The 12,247-nt window shown below is 36.0% G+C and overlaps 1 protein-coding gene across 1 annotated transcript in view; it reads right to left on the bottom strand.

Moving 5' to 3' along the window:
- ATM (ATM serine/threonine kinase) overlaps positions 1-12,247 on the bottom strand; it is a 123,819-nt gene that overhangs the window by 69,006 nt on the left and 42,566 nt on the right. The window contains exons 24-31 of the mRNA XM_067562811.1: positions 10,820-10,989; positions 10,222-10,468; positions 9,425-9,543; positions 6,876-7,002; positions 5,644-5,843; positions 3,458-3,632; positions 1,502-1,666; positions 1,068-1,200 (exon numbers count right to left, since the gene is read on the bottom strand). Coding sequence (XP_067418912.1) covers positions 1,068-1,200; positions 1,502-1,666; positions 3,458-3,632; positions 5,644-5,843; positions 6,876-7,002; positions 9,425-9,543; positions 10,222-10,468; positions 10,820-10,989 — 1,336 coding nt within the window. The remainder of the gene's footprint in view (positions 1-1,067; positions 1,201-1,501; positions 1,667-3,457; positions 3,633-5,643; positions 5,844-6,875; positions 7,003-9,424; positions 9,544-10,221; positions 10,469-10,819; positions 10,990-12,247) is intronic.

Below are 12,247 nucleotides of genomic sequence, written 5' to 3'. Positions count from 1 at the left end.
CTTACACAGCCCACAGACACAAACAGTCTTATGAAGTTTAATATTTCACAGAACCTCTTGTAAATTGTATCAAACTACTATAGATAGAACTGTTAACATTGCCTATTATAAAGGCTGCTTAACATTTCCCATTATAAGATCCTATTTTCAGTCACTTATAACTTTGCTAAACTTAGCTGCTTGGGCTGAAGTTTTCCATATCTGGTGTTTGCCTCAGGCTGAATGTTTTTTGGGGGGGAGGGACGGGTTTGGAAAATTTCAGCCATAACAGTTCGGTCATGTCTAAGAACAAGGCTAGGGAAAATCGCAATGTCTAGGCAATGTAAAAAATATTCCGTCAACCTTTTTTTGAACCGCTCTAGCATCCACATTCTTTGGAGCCAGGGACTTTGGCAAGGGGGTGACCTCTGTGTCAATTATGTATCTTTTGTAATCTCTGTGAAAATCTATTCAAATTTGGCCAATTTATAAGCCTTTGAAAAATCGCAGTTCACTCATGCTCAGTAGAGACTTCCATTTTAGCAGCTAAAATCTCTAAAGATTCCATCTTCAGAGTATGCTCAAGCTGCTCACAGCCCCTCCATGTGACCACACTGTGCAGACATCCCCTCAGGGTGCCCGAGCATGCTCCAACAGTGAATGGCTGCTCTGGGCCAGCGTGGGAACTGGAACTGAGACCATCTCTGCTTGGCTCTTTGACTCCCTGCTTCTGGTGTCCAGATAGCGTGTAAGAAGAAGGTGCCTGATTTGAATTCAGAGGGGAAAACAAGTGACCTAGGTCAAGGGAAAGGAGAAGATTGGGACAAGGAGACTGTTGAGATGAAAGTGAATGTATCCTTCTCACATATACAAATAAACCTATAAAAAAGCAGGTGTAGTTATACCACTTATATGGCATTATGTATTGTATAACACTTATAATACACACTAAGAGAAATTTCAAGTTTGCACCATAATTTATATAATACATATCAGTCTGGTGTGTGAAATTACAGCAGAGCTATATTACTAAACAAAAGAATACAGTATGTAGAGGAAGAAATAAACAGGCTATCAGAAGTCCATACCCCGGAAATGTTTCATGAAGTCCTTCATCTGATCTTTATGTTGTTCCAATTGTTTGCGTAAATCATTTAATCCTTCAAGTCTTGCCAATGGCAGAGAGTCACAGACACTTACTGACAAGAAATGGTTAATTTCCTGCAAAACAACATTTCTGTAATAGGTATACACTGCATACACAATATTTTAAGTGAAAAAACGGTTCTCAAAAGGGATTTCACTGCAGTGTGAGCACCAACGGATATGCAACGTACACAAGAATTATTTGAGATTCAAACAAACTGATCAGCTCTTGAAACTAGGGATAGATTTAAAAAAAATCATCTAATTTAAGGGGAAATAATCTCTCTATACTATATCATATGGTCAGTACATTTGCCTTCAGTTGAAAGGGATCTATTACAATCACTGGGCCACATAAACCAAATTAAATAATTACCTCCAAAAGTGAAAATGCTCCTTTACTGTATTTGATTTTCTGCTGAGTAGTACGCAAATTGTTAAAAACAGGATGCTCAGGAAAAGGATCTAAATATTTGATTGTTTGGTACAAGTTTTCATTATCCTTATTTTCTATCACTAGGTACGTCAATAAGTCTAGGACCTGAATATTAGATAAATAAATTAAAAAAAACAAATAAATAAAGGCTCCTCAAGGCATACACAATATACTACAAAATAAAATGTATGCATTTCATACAGACAAAATTCTACCAAACTGATAATTGTATAAACCCAAAATTTCATAAACTATGTGTTTTACATTATAGCATGTTATAAAGAGATTAAAAGGACATTGGCACATTCACTAACAATATAATATTTGTATGCAGTGTTGTTATATCCACATCAGTCCCAGGATACTAGAGTGACAAGGTGGGTGAGGTAATATCTTTTCTTGGACCAACTTCTGTTGGTGAGAGAGACAAGTTTTTGAACTTACACAGAGTTCTTCAGATTTGAGTTTCCCAGCTCTGAAGAGGAACTCTGTGTAAACTTGAAAGCTTGTCTCTCTCACCAACAGAAGTTGGACCAAGAAAAGATAATTACCTCACACAACTTTTCTTTCCAATATAATATTTGTAATTCATTGAGGCTTAAAAATAGACACAGGATAGGAGTGAAGAAACTGATACAGAAATTCTGTAATTTAACAATTTATTTGATTTTCTTACTGTTGAAAGCTATAATATTTTGCATTATTTGATTGATTTACTTTGCTGTTAATCTGACTGCCTAATAGTGTTACTAGTATAAATTAAATATTAATAAGGTTGGTATTTTGTCATGCTATCACAGATTCTGCAGTTTTTGCTGTTTTTATTTAAGTCATGACTGCTTAAAAGTCCTCTGGAGAACTTTAAATATTTTTTTTGATTAAGCACTCTCAATGCAAAGACATTTTTCTAAAAGTGACTCACGTGTAACAAACTGGTGCCGTTAACCTAAAAACCACGAATATACAGTGCTTCTGCAGAGGTTCCTATATTTTATATAAAGATATATTTAAAAATGACAGGAGAGCTATAATGCCACGTAATTTAGGAATTTACAATATGCTTTATTAAAGAAAGACCTAGAATTATTTATATGAGTTTTATTAACATTCTGTGTGTATTAGAGATTTTCCTATTTAAATGAATTTATTATGGTTTTGGTACATTTTAATTAAATAACTACATATTATATTTGAAAATTGTGCTGTCGTCTTAGGCAGTTCTTTCAGCTAAATCATGCGCTGCATTTTTTGCCATGATAAAGCTGTAATCCCCCCCCCCCATTTATTGCCATGACAATCCTTGCATGTAAACAAACCTTGTGCGGACAATAATACTGTTCTCTCTGTTCACCAAGAACTTGTATACTAAATTTCAGCAAAAAAGCACAATTTTACAGAAAGGTACAAACCCAGTATACAGGGATTTAAAGTGCTGCAATAACCATAACTACATAGATGCAAATGTATCTCTATTGATAGTTTGATTTAAAGCCACTGAGCAACTGAAACACAGAACTGAGTATTTGCCAATCTGAAATACCTAGGCTAACAACATGTCTACATAGAAAAATGCAGTCTATACACACCTATATCTGAATTAAAGTTCTGACCACACATTCCCCTTCAACAACAGTGTGTGCTACAGGGCTAAATGAAAGATATTCAAGAAGCAGAAATGTAGTAAAAACTGTACTTTTCTTACTGAAAAAGGCCATTGTTTAAAAAAAAAAATACCAGTAACAAATGAAAAAAATAGAATATAGAAAAATGTGACCAAATATTAGGTTTAAAACACAGGGAGAAGTATTAGTTATAAAAATGTGGACTTGAACTGACTAAAAAAGCCGAGAGTCATAGAATAAAGAAAAGCAACAAGTGCATTGTCTGAAAAGCTACCTGCTTTTGAATTTCAGGCTGGTCCCGGACGAGAGGTATTAGCGTGCCTACAATAACATGAAGATGACTCTCTAAGGCATCTTTACAATATGTGACTGCTGCGTGGCAAACACGATTTAAAAGGTCACAGCAGAGGGAGAAGCTGCGCATGGACATGTCTCTAACAAGACTGGGTCTGCAACATGGAAAAAAGACAAGTTTGAGGAATTAAATTAAAAAACCAAATATTTCATTGTCTAAGTACTAACCTTTTGTATGATAGGGAGAAATGGGGGAGGGAGCATATAAACAACGTATTTAGGAGGCAGTGATTTCAGTCTTAAAATTGTTGGCCCAATCATCACAGGGATTTACATTTTTGGATTTAATTGTACCAATCCAGCAAGTCCTTCTGTCCTTATCACATAGGATACATTTAGCCATTGTAAATATGGTTTAATTCAACAGAGTCAAACAAGAGTGAGAAAGAAAAAGATCATCTCCTCTGGGGAGAAAAAAAAGTATTTAGTCTGCTACAGATAATGGATTTTGTTGTAAGGAGCCCAAGTGGGGAACTCTCTGATCACATCCCTCCCTTTTGTGCAGTAGACATGCGGTTAGAAGGGCTTCTGTATTCTAGCACAGTGGAACTGCCAACAACATCCACCTATCATCACAGACCCATACTCTAAAATCTAGACAGTCTATGGGAGTTAAGGCACCCAACTCCCACGGAAATCCAGTGACTAACTCTCTTAGGGTCCTTTGAAAATTCCAGACTAAGAACATCACTAAATATAAATATGTATGTTTCTAGCCTTCATAGATATGAAGATAACCATGCAAATGTAAATTGAGTTTAAACTGATGTGAGGGTTTTCTGAGTGTGCAGACAATGTTAATTGACTCATTCATCACAATGGATTGTTCTCTCTAAAATCTAAAGATAGCCATTTAAATTATTCCACTGCTGATCATTTGAGCTGAAACATCCAAATGATGTGTTTAGTCCCACAATACCAATTTGCTTTCCTTACCTCAATTGCCAAAAGCACCAGCTGTTCCCTTACTCACCTACTAAAACCTAATGCTTAACCCTTAGCCTCTACAATGAAGTTATATGTTGTCAATAGAAAATGCTGCAGCATATTAAAAACTGAAAATGTGGGGAAGGTATAAAATAAATATTATGGGCTACTGTACCGATTTTATTCACTTTCAGAATTATCTGGTTAAAATTCTCTATTTTTAAATCTAAAGGAAGTTGTGTAGAAGAATTCAGGGACCTTGCCACAGAATTTAGGTCCAAGTTTGGCAACTTGTGAGAGTGAGCAGTACACAAGTTCATGAGGGAGAAGAAATCACATTATTTATCGAGGAAGAGGGCAGACAGAGAGAATAAACAAAACGGAAGAAGTTATCATAGTCACAGAGCTTTCTCCAAAGGCACTTGGGGTGCAGGAGTAGAAGTAAAGCCTGGGCATTAAAGAAGCTAACATGGTGGCAGAAGGGAATTAATAGGTCAACAAAAGAGGGCAGAGTGAAAGATGAAAAGCTGACCCAAGGGAAGTTAATAGACTGACATTATGGGGAAAGGGAGAGTATTGTTTAAACAGGGCAAGTGGTGGGCAGAGAGAGAATTCAGAGACAAATGATTAAATGTGATGAAGACTAGACTATAAAACTTACAATGGTCTGAATAATATTCTAGGTTACTGAAATACTCTTATACTTCGTTATATTAGTAGACAGCATTGTAATCTCAAATATTCCTTGGAGTAGCAATTTTGGAAGCTTTATAGGGAAAAACAGAAGAGATTTACCAAATGTTATGTTCACAATGAAGGTTCCTGCATAAAAATGCTGTTCTTTGATTAACTTTGGTTTGTTATCAAGTAGCAGATTTTAGGTTTTGTTGCTAAGTTATGTGTTATTTTGAGCCATATACTCAACATATTTATTAAAATGTAAATGATCAAAATGCCCAGTGAAGGCAGCCTACAAGAGACTGAACTTCAACAAAAAGACTCATCCAACAAACAGGGTTGTGCTCTGGGAAGAAGACCTATAGACAATCTTAGTGTAAACTAACATCAGTTTTAGATTAGTTTCTACATAGATAGCATAACAGTTACTAGTGGTACTAAAATATGTGAATAATAGTGAAGGTAAAAAAGGAAGGACTAAAAGACAATAATTGTATTTACCTGCTGTTGATGTAGTGAATCAGGGTATATATTATATCTCGAAGAACAAATGCCCATGCTCCTCCTAAACCATCCTTTATCTCTTTAAGTAACAAATTAACAAACAAGTAATAAATTATAAGAATTCTGTGTTTTTTGTAAATATTGTTTGTATCAGCTGCCTGTTTGCATATGGCTAATAGGATTTTCTGGAAAGAATCCTGAAAATGAATGAAAATGCCAAGTGAAAAGCCGTCTCTCATATCATAAGAGCAAAATTACATTATTTTAATTTTAGGAAAAAATCTCAACACAAGACAAGTTTTGTATTTCCTGAGTCATATATAAATTAACACATTTATTTCAGACGCTAGAAAATGCACCGTAGAGACCAGTCATACAAGGAGGGGGTACTGATTAGATATCCCTATAGGTTCTTTCCATTTTTAGTTTCCATGAGTTTGTGTAAAAAACTGCTTGTTTTCCTGAAAACAAAACACTGAAAGCAGTTTTCATCATTGGTTTTTAAAAAAAAAAAAAAAAAGAGGCAGCTTTTAAATAAACAATACAGTGTTTTATTCCAAATTCTTTCCAACACAAAGCCTTCATATGTAAAAAAGTAAGACTGTTATAACAGAACAGATACATACAGTAAAAAGTAAATATGCACAGAAAAACAAAATATGTAGAGTTTTTGTGAATATTGTGCATGGTTATGCTACATTCTAGAAGCATATACGTATAAAAACTAAAGATTAGTATTTTTTCCCCATCTATGGAAAACAAAGGATAATAGTTATAATTTGTATGACGCAAACATGTCTAAAGCACAAGGCTGTAGAAGTCCACACTGTCAGCAGGGAAAGTAATTACTTATACTTAAATACAGAATTACATGATCTGACATAATTGTTTAGTTAGTATTTGACAGAAATAATGTGACTCTAACCTATAAAGTTTTATTTAGTGTCAGTAAATCCCCCACAACTTGATTTATTTTTAAAACTGTGGCCTTTTCCTTCTTTTGCTATTTTTAAAAAACTAATCTTTCATGCATGTAACATTTATAACATCACCGTGGCCTTTAACTTTAGGGATGTCTCTCTTTTTTCTAATGTTAATAGAAACATAAGGGGATTCCCTAAAATGATATTGGAGAGTTTTATTTATCGGCATGCACTGACAATTTACAGATAAAATATAATGAAAGGAAATCTAACAACAATGAAAAAATGGCAAAATCATATACTTACAGGGTTTTTAGAAAGAACAGCTACAATACTTTTTAACTTGGTTTTATGACAACTGCTAATATAATCCAAGGTTGCCTTGATCACGTACGATGGAAAATGAGGAGGATTAGGAGCAGGATCCAGTTCCCTGAATGAATTAAATATGCAGTGAGACAAGACTTTCAAAAACTTGTTCAGAGATCAAGGTTATGGATGCATATATAAAGTATTGCATGATTGATATGGTTTCACCCTTATAAGGCAAGAAAAAATTCCTATATAGTAACTAGTGTATTTTAAAAAAAAAAAAAAAAAAGTAGAAGTTCTTCTTACATAACAATAACCTTTTGAGCAGTAAGTGGAGAATTAGTTGTACTTCCCAGCAAATCAACAAATGGGAATAAAATGAGATGTAATCCCCAAATATAACATAACAAAGCCTTCCTTTCTGTTAGGGAAATATTTGCACTTGTTTTGTTTAATCCAATTGTAGGATGCCTTTTGCATGTTATGGAAGCACCACATACCAAAATAAAAAAACATTAAATAAATACAAGCCAAGCCGCCAAATACACTTCCAGACCTTGTAAAAACGTAATTCACAAGAATAAACCACAGTCATCATGCATGTTACCCCAATCATAAAGGGATCAAACATAAATTGGTAAGAATACAGAAAACAGAAGGATAGCAGATTCAAAAGCAAGGGGCTGGGGGCCCAGAAACAGTCAAAAGTAGGTCAAGTGAAATAAAGAAATCTTTCAGGATGTGCTGAAGTCAGCCAATGAGGAATTTTAGCAGACACTCTACACGAGTGTGTTTTATAGCTGAAAATCTTCTAAAATGAAAGCCCTGCTCCCAGTTCCGTCCTGAATAAAATAAAAAACTAAGAGAACCAGCACGTGCTTTTCAGTGAGAAATATGGCAAAAGGCAGTTTCATTCAAGTACTCAGTACCACAGAGAATGTTAGAAACAGTGGAGATAAACTTCAGTAGTGATAAAAAAAAATGGTTATTAAAAAAAATATTATTTATTACAAACTGCTCTTTGTCTTTACTAAATTCAGAAGATTCAGAATCTAATACACATACATGATGCTTGAGGAATAATAGCTTACACGCTTCAGTTTATTAAATAAAATGTTCAGTCTAACTAAAGAAACTCCCACAAAATCTCTGCTTTTTCTCGATAAGTGACAGGCATGAAAAGCATCAAGAAGAATGATGACCATAAAATTGTATTCAGCACCTCCAGTCACATTGCAGATGATTCTGGAATGCAGCTTTATAACTTCTATTTGGCTTTAGTATTCTATATTATGTTAGAAAAATATATCTAAATGTTATTGTGATATTTGCTTTGCGTAGTGTGTTTGGTAGGAGTCTTCAGTCACTACAATCACTACGGGAGAGAACAGTTTGAGCAACCAATAAGTGTCTTTCTCCAAGAGTAGGACCTCTCCCTTTTATTAAAAGATGTGAAGATACTTTTTTTCTAGGATCACAAAAGATGACCACTTATATTTTAAAATTCTCAAAGAATAATTTAAGTTTAAAAAGATTATTTTAAAATCTGAAAGATTTTCATGTAGAAAATAGGCATGTTTGGACTCATTTAAAAGAGCATTTAATCTCTTATTAAACCCTGATGAACTAAAGCAGTGGTGCCCAAACTGTGGGGCACACCCCCCTAAGTGGGGTGCAAAGGAATGTTCAAGGGGGCACACTGCAGGGCTCAGGCCACCCCCCGCTCTATCTCCAACCCCGCTCTAGCCCCAGCCACAGCTTCACTCTGTCCCCTGTTCTGCCCACAGCCCAACTCCGGCCCTAGCTGCAGCTCCACTCCACTCCCAGCTCTGCTCCCAGCCCAGCTCTGGCCCCAACCATAGCTCCACTCCACCAGAACCCAGCTGTGCCTTCTTTCCCTCTCCACTCCTAAGACAGCTCCGCCCCAAGCTCCAATTCTTCCCCCAATCCTCAGTTCAGCCCTCAGCTCTGCCTTCAGCCCAAGTTCCTCTGCTGAGCCAACTGTGCAGTAATGGAAGTGGGTGCGGACAGACTCCATTACTGGTAAGGGCAGGAGGGTGTGACAAGAAAAGTTTGGGCACCACTGAACTAAAGAATCTCAGAAAATGAAATGAATAAAAAAGTGAAAATTAAGTTTAAAGATGTTCTGAAAAATTCCCACTCCAAAGACAAAAACAATAGAACCACAAAGTTGAAGATTTACAATACTGTTGAAGGTGAACAAGCAAGATTACTTATTCATGATCTGAAGATGTTACCAAAACCATCCCATACAAGAGCTAAGTCAAAGGTGATAGCTTCTATTTTGATCCAGCCAAATGCCTGACAGAGGTGTGTCTTCCACACTCACTGAGACTATGGAAAGAGAAGGGTAATGAATCTCTCTTAATTGATATACCACTCTTCTGTTTTGATCTCTTGAAATCCCAGAATAAATTTTGAAAACATATGCTGGGATGCACACAGCCCACATGGATGCACAATGTTATTCATAAGAAAAAAAGGTATGAAAATACATCTTCTAAAAATCTCTATCTACATACCCTGTAAATTTACTTAGATCAGCTCCTTCTCCTGCCTTGGTGTTGGCTGGCTCATGTAGGGTCATCAACAGCTCCACCACAATCTCTGGCAAATTACTGAGAGATAAATTGTCAATCTGCTACAAAACAACATTGGATACATTCAGTGTTTTCATATAAAATATTTTAACTTGAAAGTTTCAATTGGTAAGTGTTTTTCTGAGGTAACTTCTTTTTCTTCCTGTCTGGGCTACCTACTTATCCATTGAATTGTCCATTTTAAAATTAAAGGGACAAAATCAACTTAGAAATCACAATTCTTTCTGGAAATGTTTTACCTACTGTAGTTACAACACATAAGATTCACCATAAGTGAAATATTTCTCTATATTTTCAGTTTTTTTACGTTCTGCATTTGACTTAACATTGTGTACAGTCATTGGCTCCCATGAATAGTCAGTGCGTCAGTGGGGGGAGAGGGCTTCACACAAAATCAGAAACACTTTTTAAAAAATAGGTAAGTGTGACTGCAGAAGCATAACAACTGGAAGGGGTCACCTGAGAATTCTTTTAATTCATATTTTGAAATGTATCAGATTTCAAATTGACAGTGTGGCTTCAAGACAGTCCAGTTGAACTTACTTGAAAGTCTCAGAATAAAAATACCAAACTTTGATTTACTTCATTAAAAAAATATTCTTATTTGAAGACCTGAATTATCTGACCTATTGCTTACTATTTTCCCCACAAGTCTATTACTAGTCATCTACCACTGTTTATGCATTTATAGTGGAAATAAAGTACATTAAAATAGGTACCTGTTTTCCTAAGCAGTTTTCATCCTTAAGCATGTCATAGACTTTATAAGCTGTATCTCTTCGATGTGCTATTTCACTATCTCCTTGGCTTTCATATGCAAAATAGGGGAGGATATTTACAAGTATCTTTGGAAAGCAGTCTACTAAAAGCTGCTGCCAGTCTTTTTCAATCATGTTAGCAATGGATTTCACATCTTCAAACTGACTTCTAATCACCAGGTGCGGAACCAAAACTTTATAAGATGACCTACAGGTAAGCAAATATGTTTTCAATTTGTCCTTGAATTACAATGTAATTTTTGAAATATCGTATCTTTTAAATACAATATAGTAGATACAGATATAGTAGATATAGTTGTATAATCAAATCTGTAATGACTGTCTAAGTTGCATCTATAGAACAAATCTCCAACATTATAGCCCGTAATAGACATAATACCTGGAATTAATTTTGAAGACAACTACATGCCTTTTAAAGCAAAATCTTATCGTACAAGAAGCAACGTTACATTATTTTGATACTAGAGATAGCATGCTTCATGGTTTTACATAAATCTTGTTTAAACTGATTTCACATAAATTTTATGTTTAAACCTACCTGTAGAACTCCTCAAGGCTAGAGTAGTTCAAAACAATGTAAGGAAAAGTAGATAGGCTATATCCACTATCTTTCATTCTTAGCCACTCCAGCACCAGATAGTCTAACTGGGAAGTCATAAAGTCTTCTATACTTTTATAGCCAAAAATATTAGACACTTTCTCCAAAACCTGTGTAATAAGTAAGAACGGTGAGATAACATGCAGCATATATGATGTGCTACTGCACACTCAGCAGTAACATGTCTCCAAGCCTCCCCTTCTAACATCTTTTTGTTCTTTTAATAGTATTTATATAGTTCAACTTCTAATTAGTACATAGTATAAATAACTGATATTATACAATAACACTATGTTCCCTTATGTGGAGAAGGATGCAATCTTTAATTATAGCTGATATCGTTCACCTTTTTATTTCATTCTGTTTGTCAGATATGATATAGAAATACATTAAGTGTGGAGAAAAAAGAAACTATTGACAAATTCAAAGGAGCATTGCATTTTTCAGTAGACAGCACTTATCATTTTACATGTTTTGTTTATGCAAAAATTCACTTTACTTAACTTTGTTGTGAGCATCCTTAAATTTTAATTGGGTCTAAAATCCAGGCTGGGGGGAGGCAGATGGTCCCTGCAAATGGGAGTGGGGAATGAAGAGAGGGAATGAGGGAGGCAGTGAGATTCAGTGGATGGGGTGGAGGGAGGCAAGCAAGCCTGATCCAGGCTGAGAAGAAAGATCTTGAGGGTTCCTATCTGTTCCCAGGCCCATTCCAGCCGCTCTGGGTCCCACTCCCTGCTCCTTGGCCTCATCCAGGGCACTATGACAGCCGTTCTAGCCCCTCTGAGTGCTGCTCACTGGTCAGATCCCAGGCATCACACCAGCTGCTTGTGGCCCAGAAAGTCCCTGTTCCTGCTCCCCCGCACGATCTCAGGTTCTGTGGTGTCTGCTCCAGCACCTCTGGATTCTGCTCTTGCTGTTGTTCTGACCCCCTGGGCATGTGTGAATTTATGTGGGGACACAGCACACACAAATTTCCATTGCTGAGGTGCTAGCCACCCTTACCTTCCTGGTTCCACCATCCCTGCAAAAATCTTTAGTGTGTGATTCCGGTTATAATTTAGAGATGTCCATTAAAATACAGGAGTTATCACAAAAATATTAACCTTAGAATTATTGCATAGTGATCTCAATATTCTTTATTTTAATACTAGAAACTTAAAAAAAAAATCACTGAGGTATTTTAATAAGTAAACAAATTCCTCAGCCAGTCTGTTTGTGTACAATCATAGAATCATAGAGTTGGAAGGGACCTCAGGAGGTCATCTAGTCCAACCCCCCGCTCAGAGCAGGACTAACCTCAGCTAAATAATCCCAGCGAGGGTTTTGTCAAGCCGCAGCTTAAAAACCTCTAAAGATGGAGATTCCACC

The sequence above is a fragment of the Emydura macquarii genome, unplaced genomic scaffold (assembly GCF_026122565.2).
Source record: "Emydura macquarii macquarii isolate MOO-44397 ecotype Brisbane River unplaced genomic scaffold, CSIRO-AGI_Emac_v2 contig_2473, whole genome shotgun sequence".
Lineage (NCBI taxonomy): Eukaryota > Metazoa > Chordata > Testudines > Chelidae > Emydura > Emydura macquarii.
The sequence above is the reverse complement of the archived record's forward strand: the minus strand, read 5'-3'. Positions and strand labels throughout refer to the sequence as shown.